Here is a 16,108-nt window from a genome sequence, read left to right as displayed (position 1 = left end):
TATCATGTTCTCTATCACATTACTCTCAATTAAACAACCAACCGGTGTCTACAATAGACTTACAGTGGTAGTTTGATTAGGTGTCAATCAAATACTATTGTAATTATGAAAGTTAGTTTGCTCAAAGAAAGTATGGAAGAACCTAGAGTGGAGAATGGCAAAAAAAATCCAAAATGAGTAAAAAATTGAAGCATAATTCAAAGTGCATTTTGTCGCTATCTAATAACTTTATCATAAAGCAAAATGAGTTACTAAAGCTATACATCTACCAGCGAAAGTCAAAGTTACAAGGAGTTTGTTTTCAACTTCTTGGAAGAGCAGACGGAGTTCACTGTTTTAGTTTTAGTCTTCAGTCTAACTCTTAAATGTAGTCTTCCTAGACAACAAATGGAGTTCATGGGATATCTCTTCATGAAATATACAAGAATCTAGAATAGAAACCGGCAAAAAGAAAAATCAAAATGAGTCGTAATTAAAAAGCAAAATTCTAAATGCATTTTGTTGGCTGGCAAATGTATCTATTCAGAAAGCAAGATGAGGTACTAAAGTGATAAATGGACTTTGTTTTCAATGAAAGTCAAGAATACATGGACTCTGTTATCAACGTCTTGGAAGAGCAGTTGGAGTTCTCTGTTTTTGTTCTGCTTTCAAGCTAACTCTGAAACATAGTCTTTCCATACAAACAAATGTGCGGTTAATAATTCCTTGACCATGCTTCATGGGGTTTCTGGTGCTGAAAAGCACAAGCTCTCCTTCTCTTTGGGTTCAATCCAATCTAGAAAAGAAGTCAATATTAATTTGCCAGCAAGATAAATAAATTTAAATCAAATATTGTTTTCAAAATAGAATATGACAATCTACACCTTGAAAAATAAAAAAGTTTTCTGTTCATAACAATTTCACAAATATACTGAGTCTTAATTAAAGCTCCATCCACTTAATCTTAATGCGTTTAGTTAGCATTAATCGTGGGTCAAATGAGTCACTTGATAAATAACATAATTGTTGACATTATCAAATAGGTACAACCCTGGTAGCTATTAGAATGATTCGTGATATAAAAAGTATTCATATCATTTGTTTATACTGTTACTAAATTATTATCATCATCATGAAAAATTTAAGTACTAAATATTTAACAAATAACGATAATTCTATTAGCAATCCAAGTTCAATCTAAGACTTTTTCTTTTTATTTCAAAGTACTTAACTCACTAGTCATTTTAATTCATTTTGCAATCCATCGTGACCCTTCCATGTTACAACCTAATCAGTTTCATCAACAAAAAAGAAACAATGAAATCCAATGAATCAACGTGCATATCCATGTTAACAACCAGACATTGAGACACAAGTAGAATTTTGGATGAAATGCATATATTAATGTATTGAGATAATATGAAAAGAATAAACTGTTTGAATGAGAAAATTCACTCATTTAACTTACACATAGTAAAAGATGTCAAAGGCATAAAGTGTACCTTCACATGAAACTTAATTACTCGTCTATGTCCAAGTAGGGGATAAGGGAGATGAGGGGCCAATAGGAGCCTCCTTTGCAACTCTTTTCTTTCAAATTTGGGCATTTTACTATTCTCAAAACCAGAAGTGAAGACAACAACTTTTCTGGTAGATCCACCGTCTTTGGGCAGTTGCAAATGAAGAGATGTTGGAGGGAGGTGAGGTGTTGGAGTCCCGTTGAAACCGAATCCAGTTTCTCAAATCGATCTATGCCAAGAGAAGTAAGAGATGAAGGTAAAAGATGGGACAACTGCGCAAAGTTTTTCACATCATCATATGGTCCGCCATACAATGTTAAGTGAGAAAGTGAGGTTGGGAAATTCTGTGGGCCCCACTCTGAGATGGGCTTCTTCAACTCTCCTATTTCAAGCCGACACAATTTCGGAGGCCAAAGCCCACGAGGAAAGGATGCATCCATACTTGTACACTTTTTAATTGTTAGTTCTGTTAACGAGGTGAGATTCGGCAACTCATGGTCAGGAAATGACTCCATACCTGGACACTCTGATATACATAATCTGTTCAGGTGAATGAAGCAACTCAATTCACTGATGGATTTCAGATTTGGCCAATTAGCTATAAATACAAATTCAAGCATCTGCATTTTTGATTTTATAAGAAACCTTGTCTTCTCTTTTCCTCCCAACTCCTTTTCCGATAGTTTCTTGCAATCCCAAATGACAAGTGACTTGAGCTTCTGCCCTCCTCCTGTTGGGAAGGAGACGGATGTAATTGAATCACAATCCCAAATATCCAAAGTCTCCATGCTATCAGGACAACTGCAATGCTCCAAGCTGTTACAATTCCATACTCCCAACCAACTAAAAGATGTTAGGCTGCTCCCACAATTATCCTCCTTATCTTTCTCCCCTAAACTCACCAAATTTTCACATTTTCTTAACTCCAACATCTTTAAATTCATAAGAAGCTTACTTGCCTCTGCTTCTGATTCCCACAAGTATCTTATTTCATTACATTCGCTGATTTTTATTTCTTCAACTGCCCCTAGACACCCAATCATACCTCTCCACACCTCGTCAGTAAGCCCTGAAATATCATCTATTTCCAACTTGGTGATTGACAAAGCTATATCAACCAGGCTTTTCAATACACCATGACCACATTTTCTTAGTTTCAGAACCCTTAGTGAAGGTAGTGCTTCAAGGGAGACCCGGACCAGATTAGGACAATCTTCAATACAAAGCTCTTGAAGGCAAGGAAACGCCCCACTCTTTGTTGACCATTCCTCCCACCCTGACATACTATCAAACTCTAGGATTTCAAGTGAAGGAAATGCAAGATCGGTCCCAAGAAACTCCATACCTACAACCTTCACCTTACTCATCCCACCAATAAACAGCTCCTTCAGTGATGGTAGTTGCCCAAGCATTGGTAGAGAGGTTGATTCTTCACAGCTTTCTATCGACACTATAGTCAACCGACGATAGGATGGATCCCCAACCCAATTTGGAAACTCTACACCTCTATATAAAGAAATTCTGAGTTTTTCTAGAGTACCATTATAAGGCATCAGCTCATTGAGGATCTCTTTTTCAAGTGATTTTGTTCGAAGGACATTAAACTCATCACCCCAATCCAACACTAACTCACTAAACCTTTTTCGAGAGAAGTTCGCCTCACGTGCGTCCGCTGAATTTTCCACATTTCCCAGCCCATCAATACAAACTTTCCCATGGAGATTTTGCAAGTTCTTAAGCTCGGTTAATTTTAAGCCAATATCACTGGAGAGAGTGTGAAGACTTTTCAACTCACCAATCCCTAAGGGCATCGTCTTCAACATGAAACTACCCATCATGTCAAAATGCTGCAAATCTTTAAGCTTTGAGAAGCTCTCGGGCAACTTAATCAATTTATAACAGCTAGAAAGAATCAACGTCTGTAAATTATAAAGATTGCAGACATTTTCCGGTAAATGGGTAATTGAAGTCCAAGATAGATTAAGATACCGCAAGTGCTTCATACTACCCACCACTTCTGGTACCTCACTTATTGTAAGATGAGTCAAACTTAGGACCCTTAACAATGGTAACTCCTGAAGTAAGTCATTCAGGACCTTATTTGATAAATAAAATGTTATCCAACTTCCTACCACCCCAACAGACAATGCTAAAAATGTTCTCAAACTTTTAGCTCCTTTTAATGGCTTAAACCTTTTGTAAACCACATAATCCTCACAAACAAATGACATATGTCGTTGCTTTTTCAAAGGTTCCTTCCCAAATTCCTGTTTTATCTCAATGTCTAACCTTGAAAAAAAGTCTCCAGCAACATATGTGGCCATGTCATTCAGGAGGTCATGCATCACAAACAACGATTTGTCATGAGGAGCATGTTGAAAAAATGACCTTGACAGCAACTCTTCAAAACATTTCTGACCCCACTGCTGCATTGAATTTCTTGCAGCAGAGTGTTGCAAAAACCCTTCCGCCATCCACAGCAGAACCAACTCCTCTTTGTCAAACACATAGTCCTTGGGGAACAAAGAGCAGTATGCAAACAACAACTTCAAAGTGGCAGAAAGATCATTGTAGCTTAGTCTAAGAACAGGAACAATCTTATCTTCATTTCCTAAACTCCATATCTCACTATCCAACAGAGATTTCCATTCTTCCTCATCTGTTTTTGTCCTTAATAACCTTCCAAGTATTCTTAAAGCCAAAGGCAATCCCCCACATTTTTTCACAAACTGTTCCCCATATGGCCTTAGTGTTGGATGTGAATCAAAGTTAGGTACACCAAATGCGTGTTGAGAAAACAAAGACAAAGCATCTTCTTGTGATAGACGTTGCAGGGAGTCTATGCTATGCAGAGGGTCTTCATGAGAAAAACCCAGCTGTTTGAGTAATTGCTCCTTCCGAGTAGTCATGATTATTCTACTTCCAGAAGTCCCAGCATGAAATGGGCCCACTAATTTCTCCCAATCACCATAGCTTTCAGACCATATATCATCTAAAACTATTAAAAATAGTTTGTTCTGAAGTTTCTTTTTAAGAGCTTCTTGAAGCAGATTTAAATCTGCAAATTCCTTGTTTTCCCCAGTCACAGATTGATAGATAACTCTGCTTATATTGGTAACACTGAACTCATCAGAAACACAAACCCAGGCCCTGAGTTCGAAGTGATCCTTCACTTTCTTTTCATCATACAAGAGTCTAGCTAGAGTTGTTTTGCCAACTCCACCCATACCAACTATGGGCACGATGCTGAAGTTTTGACTCCCTGATTCATCTTTATCCCCCAACAGCTTCTCCAGCAATTTTTTCTTATCATCTTCACGTCCGACAATACCGCTTTCATCTACCAAAGACGCCTCATACCTTTCAATTTTTGGCTTTTCATATGTTATCACACTTAAACCAAGATTATTTTTTGCCTCTACCAGTTCTTGTAACCTGGTGGCAATATCATCTAACTTGGCATGCATCCTATTACTTTGTGAGAAACTTGTGCAACAACTTGGGATTAGTTTTCTTACCACACTGGTGGAGGCTCCACCCTCCTCGGTCAACTCACGATGAATAGCTTCTGTTGCAAGATCATCAAGTAGGTCGTCTATGTCATAAGCCAAATGTTGGAGATCATTCAGCCATCTTTTAACGGCTTCATTAGTTACTTCCTTCTGGGAAGCGTCGTTAAGCAGATCTTGGATTTGGTCTAATGTCTTCTTCAGTTTCTTGAGCTCAGATTCAATTCCTTTGGAGCGAACAATCTTCTTCAAGGCTTCAGATGCCAGTTTTTCAAAGACCACTGTCAAGAAGGCAGAAAGAACGATTTCAGCCATTGTTTATGCCAAGAGCAGAGAATATAATATAGAGGTGGATGAAATGGATGAAGAGAGAATGATTTCAATTATCAAGAGATGTTGATAAATTCGATGAACAGAGATCGATTTCAATTATTGTTTACAGTGAATATGTGTGGATTAAATTAACGCCCACCACAAATTTGTGGGCCCAAAAGTTGCAAGTTGCAATTGAGGAGTTACAGTGAATATGGGGATTAAATTATTCATGGCCTTCTTCTCTTTCTACTTCAGCCGGCGTTTCTCCAATGTTACCAACTCCGACGATTCTAACTCCGGAAGCCATCGGTTCATGCTACATATTGATAGAGATAAACATTGCGGACCAGATTACTCCACCGTCTTCTTCTCCATGATGTTTAATGTGAAGAGACAAATAATTGTAGCCGATGACGATTCCGAGGCGGAGACGGAAAATTCAGACCCATGATTCATTATTGGCGGTGGGGACACTTGTTTTACGTTTTTGTTTAGATAAAGTTGAAAAATAAAAATAAAAATAAAATATTATAGTTTTGATAATTTTTTTTAACAAAATTAAATTGTTTCCTATATATGGCTACAAATATTTTTATCTATTAAAATTATGACATCTGTCAACATTCCATATTTACTTAATTATCTCATTAAGAATATATATTAAAAATATATCAAATAAAATTAAATTGAAATGTGGAATGATGAACGTGTCATAATGTTAGTGATTAAGAATATTTGTAGGCATAAAAGATAGGAGGCAATTTAATTTTTTTTTTTAATATTGAATCATTTTATTTTTAATATATATATATATATATATATATATATATATATATATATATATATATAGTCAAGATCAAATATCAATATAAGCTACATTTTGCAAATATAAATTTTAATGCTTGCAGTCAGTCATGGAAACAAACAACACGAAGATGCTATAAAATCCAAAAAAAAATATGTCAATGATATAATGGTCGTTTTTACATAGATCAAAAATGGTCCAACGGACTGATATAATACTAATTAAATACAATAGTGCAAAAGATGACCCCTAAGAATCAGGGCTAATAACATACCCTAACACTTATTTTTATGGATAAATGTTTCTGTATATAAAATTGCTTTAATATTATGTACAAATGTACAATAAATTTATATTTTAGATTTATTTAATTAATATAGTACATGGATTTTCCTAGGATACAATACTCTTTAGTATAATAAAAACTTAAGTTCAATCAGTATTAGAAGCCTTTTAAATTAATAAATATTAATTTATTAGTTAATAAATATTTATAGACATACTAATCCTAACAATATTAATTTGTAAATGTTTTTACAGTGAGTCCATTTTAACAAACCATTTCAATATTTTGTGTTTGTAGAGGATGATTGTTTGTGAGTCATGCGCTTAATTTGGATGATTTAAATTTTAAATCAAGAGTCGCATTGAATTTTGAACCACCGTGCACAGGATAACAATTTGAATTTGAAAACTACTTATCAAAATATTACCATTGTATTTTGTATTTTTTACTAAAAATAATAAGATAATCAGTATTTGGTAGACACTAAAAAAAAAAAAGGGGGACATATGGCCCACCATTACTCTTCAGCTCCTTCCACACAGTTCACCCTCGTCAAGTTTTATACAAATGACAAATCCACCATTACTCTTCAGTGGGCTAGAGGGTCGCCAAGCTGTCATGACATTGGATTTTGCATGGGCCTGTTCCGGTTCTTGGGTCCAGTTTTGGTAGTCCATGATCATTGGAATTACCAATAGGTGGGCTACATGATCCTATATAGTTTTTACAGAAATGCCCTTTTCGTCCTTGTCTTATTCTGGTCTCTCTACTCTATCTACTACCTTCAATATTTCATTATCTTTTTAGAAAGCTAAATGCAATAGACCATAATAAATAAATCAAAGAAAAGTCACTTTCTTTTTTCTTACATTTAACCTGAAAACTAATGTTGGTATATTATTAAACATGATAAATATCTTTCTGATATTAACATAATAACAACAGACATTCACTTTTTTCTTCATTCAACCAAATTAGGTTGCTATTTTTGGCATTATTAACAAAAGTTGATTCTTTTTTTCCTCCTGGTATGTCCTTTTCGCGGGTTCACTCTAACTAGAACCATAACCAAATGGAGCAGTGTGTTATTCGGTAATCAACACAATAGTTCCCAAAATTGTGATTGGAATTCTTGATAAAGATCTTGGAAGGGCTCATTGAGTCATTTTCACAAACACTTGCAGTGCATAAACCGATAAACCAACTAAAATCAGTTTATTTTTACAAGAATTCAGCCAACATTAGTGCACTCTTTTTGCTTACTCTTCTTAATCTCTCTTCTCATCTGGTTTCAGGTAAATCGTCTTGTTACAGTTTCAGATTATTCAGCTCTCCAATCCATCACACAAGATATCGTTGATTTCAGAGGATACTTGAGGAACTGTAAAGACAGGAATAGCGTGTGTTCATGTGGATGGGTAGGCGTAAAGTGTGGTCAAGGTCAAGTCACCGCAATATAAAGGATTACGAGGCATAAAGATGCGCTCAGGAAGAAATAATGCACGTCGGAAGAAATGATGCAAATCAATCCTTATTTAATTACATTAATTATAATTAAAATTGTTTAATTTTAATCTTTTATTTAGAAAGGTAATTTTAGTAATATCATACTATTTTATTTTGAACTTTAGATAAGTTTCTAATATTAAATTAGTTTTTTTTTAATTAAAATTTGAGTTTGGATATAAATGTAAATATTATAGTTTTAGAATGATGTATATATATATTTTAAAATTCTATAAGAATATTGATGTAATACATAAACTTGAGAAGGATAATATATGAAATTTTCCTTATAAAAATTAAAAGAAAGGACATTATGGTGATTCCATCAAACAAATTATAATCCAAATCAATTCATTTCCATGGTGAAGGCATTTTAGTATAAGTTTATACAATTGGACTTGGTGTAAATTGGTAAGAGATTGAGTATGTTGTGTAAAACATACAAAAATGTAACTTCTATATTAATAGTTATGTATGTGTTTCTACCTTCACCATCTAATTATTAGTATGTTTCGGTGAAGACATCATGTACAGACTTGTAAACACATGACTAAAGTTGATTTAGCATTTCAACTTAATGCAATAATTTTGGCCTTCCTTGATGAATTGAAGACTTGTAAAAAAGAAAATGGTGGTTCTAGATTTAAAGTTGTTGATTCTGTGAAGAGACCTCCCGTACAGTTACTAATACTAACAGTAAGAAAAATGGTGTTTTCAGACCTCGCAAATGAATGAAGAAGCTACTGATGAAATGGATGGAGAAGAGACATGAGATGATGAAGTACCTAAGCGACATTATGATAGAAACCAGAGTATGGGATATGTAGAATCTAGAAAGCTATTTGATTACTGAATGAAATGAAAATAGAACAAAATCAGTAAAGACCCAAATGGTTCTTCCTGACCTAATCAGAGAGTCCCTTCAAAGGGACAACCCTGCCCAAGCTAATGCCGAACACTCAAAACGCAAATGGAAAAGACTGAATGATCCATAACCCTAAGACTACAGTTATTTATACTAGCCTAGGGATCGGGTGCAAAACAGAAAATATAAATATTACAATTTGGTCCCTTCACTTTTCCCCTCTTTTATATAAGACCCATTCTTTATCATGTTCTCTATCACATTACTCTCAATTAAACAACCAACCGGTGTCTACAATAGACTTACAGTGGTAGTTTGATTAGGTGTCAATCAAATACTATTGTAATTATGAAAGTTAGTTTGCTCAAAGAAAGTATGGAAGAACCTAGAGTGGAGAATGGCAAAAAAAATCCAAAATGAGTAAAAAATTGAAGCATAATTCAAAGTGCATTTTGTCGCTATCTAATAACTTTATCATAAAGCAAAATGAGTTACTAAAGCTATACATCTACCAGCGAAAGTCAAAGTTACAAGGAGTTTGTTTTCAACTTCTTGGAAGAGCAGACGGAGTTCACTGTTTTAGTTTTAGTCTTCAGTCTAACTCTTAAATGTAGTCTTCCTAGACAACAAATGGAGTTCATGGGATATCTCTTCATGAAATATACAAGAATCTAGAATAGAAACCGGCAAAAAGAAAAATCAAAATGAGTCGTAATTAAAAAGCAAAATTCTAAATGCATTTTGTTGGCTGGCAAATGTATCTATTCAGAAAGCAAGATGAGGTACTAAAGTGATAAATGGACTTTGTTTTCAATGAAAGTCAAGAATACATGGACTCTGTTATCAACGTCTTGGAAGAGCAGTTGGAGTTCTCTGTTTTTGTTCTGCTTTCAAGCTAACTCTGAAACATAGTCTTTCCATACAAACAAATGTGCGGTTAATAATTCCTTGACCATGCTTCATGGGGTTTCTGGTGCTGAAAAGCACAAGCTCTCCTTCTCTTTGGGTTCAATCCAATCTAGAAAAGAAGTCAATATTAATTTGCCAGCAAGATAAATAAATTTAAATCAAATATTGTTTTCAAAATAGAATATGACAATCTACACCTTGAAAAATAAAAAAGTTTTCTGTTCATAACAATTTCACAAATATACTGAGTCTTAATTAAAGCTCCATCCACTTAATCTTAATGCGTTTAGTTAGCATTAATCGTGGGTCAAATGAGTCACTTGATAAATAACATAATTGTTGACATTATCAAATAGGTACAACCCTGGTAGCTATTAGAATGATTCGTGATATAAAAAGTATTCATATCATTTGTTTATACTGTTACTAAATTATTATCATCATCATGAAAAATTTAAGTACTAAATATTTAACAAATAACGATAATTCTATTAGCAATCCAAGTTCAATCTAAGACTTTTTCTTTTTATTTCAAAGTACTTAACTCACTAGTCATTTTAATTCATTTTGCAATCCATCGTGACCCTTCCATGTTACAACCTAATCAGTTTCATCAACAAAAAAGAAACAATGAAATCCAATGAATCAACGTGCATATCCATGTTAACAACCAGACATTGAGACACAAGTAGAATTTTGGATGAAATGCATATATTAATGTATTGAGATAATATGAAAAGAATAAACTGTTTGAATGAGAAAATTCACTCATTTAACTTACACATAGTAAAAGATGTCAAAGGCATAAAGTGTACCTTCACATGAAACTTAATTACTCGTCTATGTCCAAGTAGGGGATAAGGGAGATGAGGGGCCAATAGGAGCCTCCTTTGCAACTCTTTTCTTTCAGATTTGGGCATTTTACTATTCTCAAAACCAGAAGTGAAGACAACAACTTTTCTGGTAGATCCACCGTCTTTGGGCAGTTGCAAATGAAGAGATGTTGGAGGGAGGTGAGGTGTTGGAGTCCCGTTGAAACCGAATCCAGTTTCTCAAATCGATCTATGCCAAGAGAAGTAAGAGATGAAGGTAAAAGATGGGACAACTGCGCAAAGTTTTTCACATCATCATATGGTCCGCCATACAATGTTAAGTGAGAAAGTGAGGTTGGGAAATTCTGTGGGCCCCACTCTGAGATGGGCTTCTTCAACTCTCCTATTTCAAGCCGACACAATTTCGGAGGTCAAAGCCCACGAGGAAAGGATGCATCCATACTTGTACACTTTTTAATTGTTAGTTCTGTTAACGAGGTGAGATTCGGCAACTCATGGTCAGGAAATGACTCCATACCTGGACACTCTGATATACATAATCTGTTCAGGTGAATGAAGCAACTCAATTCACTGATGGATTTCAGATTTGGCCAATTAGCTATAAATACAAATTCAAGCATCTGCATTTTTGATTTTATAAGAAACCTTGTCTTCTCTTTTCCTCCCAACTCCTTTTCCGATAGTTTCTTGCAATCCCAAATGACAAGTGACTTGAGCTTCTGCCCTCCTCCTGTTGGGAAGGAGACGGATGTAATTGAATCACAATCCCAAATATCCAAAGTCTCCATGCTATCAGGACAACTGCAATGCTCCAAGCTGTTACAATTCCATACTCCCAACCAACTAAAAGATGTTAGGCTGCTCCCACAATTATCCTCCTTATCTTTCTCCCCTAAACTCACCAAATTTTCACATTTTCTTAACTCCAACATCTTTAAATTCATAAGAAGCTTACTTGCCTCTGCTTCTGATTCCCACAAGTATCTTATTTCATTACATTCGCTGATTTTTATTTCTTCAACTGCCCCTAGACACCCAATCATACCTCTCCACACCTCGTCAGTAAGCCCTGAAATATCATCTATTTCCAACTTGGTGATTGACAAAGCTATATCAACCAGGCTTTTCAATACACCATGACCACATTTTCTTAGTTTCAGAACCCTTAGTGAAGGTAGTGCTTCAAGGGAGACCCGGACCAGATTAGGACAATCTTCAATACAAAGCTCTTGAAGGCAAGGAAACGCCCCACTCTTTGTTGACCATTCCTCCCACCCTGACATACTATCAAACTCTAGGATTTCAAGTGAAGGAAATGCAAGATCGGTCCCAAGAAACTCCATACCTACAACCTTCACCTTACTCATCCCACCAATAAACAGCTCCTTCAGTGATGGTAGTTGCCCAAGCATTGGTAGAGAGGTTGATTCTTCACAGCTTTCTATCGACACTATAGTCAACCGACGATAGGATGGATCCCCAACCCAATTTGGAAACTCTACACCTCTATATAAAGAAATTCTGAGTTTTTCTAGAGTACCATTATAAGGCATCAGCTCATTGAGGATCTCTTTTTCAAGTGATTTTGTTCGAAGGACATTAAACTCATCACCCCAATCCAACACTAACTCACTAAACCTTTTTCGAGAGAAGTTCGCCTCACGTGCGTCCGCTGAATTTTCCACATTTCCCAGCCCATCAATACAAACTTTCCCATGGAGATTTTGCAAGTTCTTAAGCTCGGTTAATTTTAAGCCAATATCACTGGAGAGAGTGTGAAGACTTTTCAACTCACCAATCCCTAAGGGCATCGTCTTCAACATGAAACTACCCATCATGTCAAAATGCTGCAAATCTTTAAGCTTTGAGAAGCTCTCGGGCAACTTAATCAATTTATAACAGCTAGAAAGAATCAACGTCTGTAAATTATAAAGATTGCAGACATTTTCCGGTAAATGGGTAATTGAAGTCCAAGATAGATTAAGATACCGCAAGTGCTTCATACTACCCACCACTTCTGGTACCTCACTTATTGTAAGATGAGTCAAACTTAGGACCCTTAACAATGGTAACTCCTGAAGTAAGTCATTCAGGACCTTATTTGATAAATAAAATGTTATCCAACTTCCTACCACCCCAACAGACAATGCTAAAAATGTTCTCAAACTTTTAGCTCCTTTTAATGGCTTAAACCTTTTGTAAACCACATAATCCTCACAAACAAATGACATATGTCGTTGCTTTTTCAAAGGTTCCTTCCCAAATTCCTGTTTTATCTCAATGTCTAACCTTGAAAAAAAGTCTCCAGCAACATATGTGGCCATGTCATTCAGGAGGTCATGCATCACAAACAACGATTTGTCATGAGGAGCATGTTGAAAAAATGACCTTGACAGCAACTCTTCAAAACATTTCTGACCCCACTGCTGCATTGAATTTCTTGCAGCAGAGTGTTGCAAAAACCCTTCCGCCATCCACAGCAGAACCAACTCCTCTTTGTCAAACACATAGTCCTTGGGGAACAAAGAGCAGTATGCAAACAACAACTTCAAAGTGGCAGAAAGATCATTGTAGCTTAGTCTAAGAACAGGAACAATCTTATCTTCATTTCCTAAACTCCATATCTCACTATCCAACAGAGATTTCCATTCTTCCTCATCTGTTTTTGTCCTTAATAACCTTCCAAGTATTCTTAAAGCCAAAGGCAATCCCCCACATTTTTTCACAAACTGTTCCCCATATGGCCTTAGTGTTGGATGTGAATCAAAGTTAGGTACACCAAATGCGTGTTGAGAAAACAAAGACAAAGCATCTTCTTGTGATAGACGTTGCAGGGAGTCTATGCTATGCAGAGGGTCTTCATGAGAAAAACCCAGCTGTTTGAGTAATTGCTCCTTCCGAGTAGTCATGATTATTCTACTTCCAGAAGTCCCAGCATGAAATGGGCCCACTAATTTCTCCCAATCACCATAGCTTTCAGACCATATATCATCTAAAACTATTAAAAATAGTTTGTTCTGAAGTTTCTTTTTAAGAGCTTCTTGAAGCAGATTTAAATCTGCAAATTCCTTGTTTTCCCCAGTCACAGATTGATAGATAACTCTGCTTATATTGGGAACACTGAACTCATCAGAAACACAAACCCAGGCCCTGAGTTCGAAGTGATCCTTCACTTTCTTTTCATCATACAAGAGTCTAGCTAGAGTTGTTTTGCCAACTCCACCCATACCAACTATGGGCACGATGCTGAAGTTTTGACTCCCTGATTCATCTTTATCCCCCAACAGCTTCTCCAGCAATTTTTTCTTATCATCTTCACGTCCGACAATACCGCTTTCATCTACCAAAGACGCCTCATACCTTTCAATTTTTGGCTTTTCATATGTTATCACACTTAAACCAAGATTATTTTTTGCCTCTACCAGTTCTTGTAACCTGGTGGCAATATCATCTAACTTGGCATGCATCCTATTACTTTGTGAGAAACTTGTGCAACAACTTGGGATTAGTTTTCTTACCACACTGGTGGAGGCTCCACCCTCCTCGGTCAACTCACGATGAATAGCTTCTGTTGCAAGATCATCAAGTAGGTCGTCTATGTCATAAGCCAAATGTTGGAGATCATTCAGCCATCTTTTAACGGCTTCATTAGTTACTTCCTTCTGGGAAGCGTCGTTAAGCAGATCTTGGATTTGGTCTAATGTCTTCTTCAGTTTCTTGAGCTCAGATTCAATTCCTTTGGAGCGAACAATCTTCTTCAAGGCTTCAGATGCCAGTTTTTCAAAGACCACTGTCAAGAAGGCAGAAAGAACGATTTCAGCCATTGTTTATGCCAAGAGCAGAGAATATAATATAGAGGTGGATGAAATGGATGAAGAGAGAATGATTTCAATTATCAAGAGATGTTGATAAATTCGATGAACAGAGATCGATTTCAATTATTGTTTACAGTGAATATGTGTGGATTAAATTAACGCCCACCACAAATTTGTGGGCCCAAAAGTTGCAAGTTGCAATTGAGGAGTTACAGTGAATATGGGGATTAAATTATTCATGGCCTTCTTCTCTTTCTACTTCAGCCGGCGTTTCTCCAATGTTACCAACTCCGACGATTCTAACTCCGGAAGCCATCGGTTCATGCTACATATTGATAGAGATAAACATTGCGGACCAGATTACTCCACCGTCTTCTTCTCCATGATGTTTAATGTGAAGAGACAAATAATTGTAGCCGATGACGATTCCGAGGCGGAGACGGAAAATTCAGACCCATGATTCATTATTGGCGGTGGGGACACTTGTTTTACGTTTTTGTTTAGATAAAGTTGAAAAATAAAAATAAAAATAAAATATTATAGTTTTGATAATTTTTTTTAACAAAATTAAATTGTTTCCTATATATGGCTACAAATATTTTTATCTATTAAAATTATGACATCTGTCAACATTCCATATTTACTTAATTATCTCATTAAGAATATATATTAAAAATATATCAAATAAAATTAAATTGAAATGTGGAATGATGAACGTGTCATAATGTTAGTGATTAAGAATATTTGTAGGCATAAAAGATAGGAGGCAATTTAATTTTTTTTTTTAATATTGAATCATTTTATTTTTAATATATATATATATATATATATATATATATATATATATATATATATATATATATATATATATATATATATAGTCAAGATCAAATATCAATATAAGCTACATTTTGCAAATATAAATTTTAATGCTTGCAGTCAGTCATGGAAACAAACAACACGAAGATGCTATAAAATCCAAAAAAAAATATGTCAATGATATAATGGTCGTTTTTACATAGATCAAAAATCGTCCAACGGACTGATATAATACTAATTAAATACAATAGTGCAAAAGATGACCCCTAAGAATCAGGGCTAATAACATACCCTAACACTTATTTTTATGGATAAATGTTTCTGTATATAAAATTGCTTTAATATTATGTACAAATGTACAATAAATTTATATTTTAGATTTATTTAATTAATATAGTACATGGATTTTCCTAGGATACAATACTCTTTAGTATAATAAAAACTTAAGTTCAATCAGTATTAGAAGCCTTTTAAATTAATAAATATTAATTTATTAGTTAATAAATATTTATAGACATACTAATCCTAACAATATTAATTTGTAAATGTTTTTACAGTGAGTCCATTTTAACAAACCATTTCAATATTTTGTGTTTGTAGAGGATGATTGTTTGTGAGTCATGCGCTTAATTTGGATGATTTAAATTTTAAATCAAGAGTCGCATTGAATTTTGAACCACCGTGCACAGGATAACAATTTGAATTTGAAAACTACTTATCAAAATATTACCATTGTATTTTGTATTTTTTACTAAAAATAATAAGATAATCAGTATTTGGTAGACATTAAAAAAAAAAGGGGGACATATGGCCCACCATTACTCTTCAGCTCCTTCCACACAGTTCACCCTCGTCAAGTTTTATACAAATGACAAATCCACCATTACTCTTCAGTGGGCTAGAGGGTCGCCAAGCTGTCATGACATTGGATTTTGCATGGGCCTGTT

The 16,108-nt window shown here is 35.1% G+C and overlaps 2 protein-coding genes across 2 annotated transcripts; both read right to left on the bottom strand.

Annotated features, from left to right (window-relative positions):
- Positions 1-377: 377 nt before the first annotated feature.
- Positions 378-5,377, bottom strand: LOC128132689 (putative disease resistance protein At3g14460). The gene is made up of 2 exons (XM_052769558.1): positions 1,482-5,377; positions 378-775 (listed from the first exon to the last, which is right to left on the bottom strand). The coding sequence occupies exon 1, from the start codon at positions 5,321-5,323 to the stop codon at positions 1,499-1,501; it is 3,825 nt and encodes a 1,274-aa protein (XP_052625518.1). The 5' UTR covers positions 5,324-5,377; the 3' UTR covers positions 378-775; positions 1,482-1,498.
- A 4,028-nt stretch (positions 5,378-9,405) lies between these two features.
- On the bottom strand, positions 9,406-14,402 carry LOC111883309 (putative disease resistance RPP13-like protein 1). Its single transcript, XM_052769557.1, has 2 exons — positions 10,510-14,402; positions 9,406-9,803 (listed from the first exon to the last, which is right to left on the bottom strand). Exon 1 carries the CDS (start codon positions 14,349-14,351, stop codon positions 10,938-10,940), a length of 3,414 nt encoding a protein of 1,137 aa, XP_052625517.1. The 5' UTR covers positions 14,352-14,402; the 3' UTR covers positions 9,406-9,803; positions 10,510-10,937.
- Between the last annotated feature and the right edge of the window lie 1,706 nt (positions 14,403-16,108).

The sequence above is a fragment of the Lactuca sativa genome, chromosome 3 (assembly GCF_002870075.4).
Source record: "Lactuca sativa cultivar Salinas chromosome 3, Lsat_Salinas_v11, whole genome shotgun sequence".
Classification (NCBI taxonomy): domain Eukaryota; kingdom Viridiplantae; phylum Streptophyta; class Magnoliopsida; order Asterales; family Asteraceae; genus Lactuca; species Lactuca sativa.
Note: the sequence above shows the minus strand (reverse complement) of the source record. Positions and strands in the feature narration are given on the sequence as shown.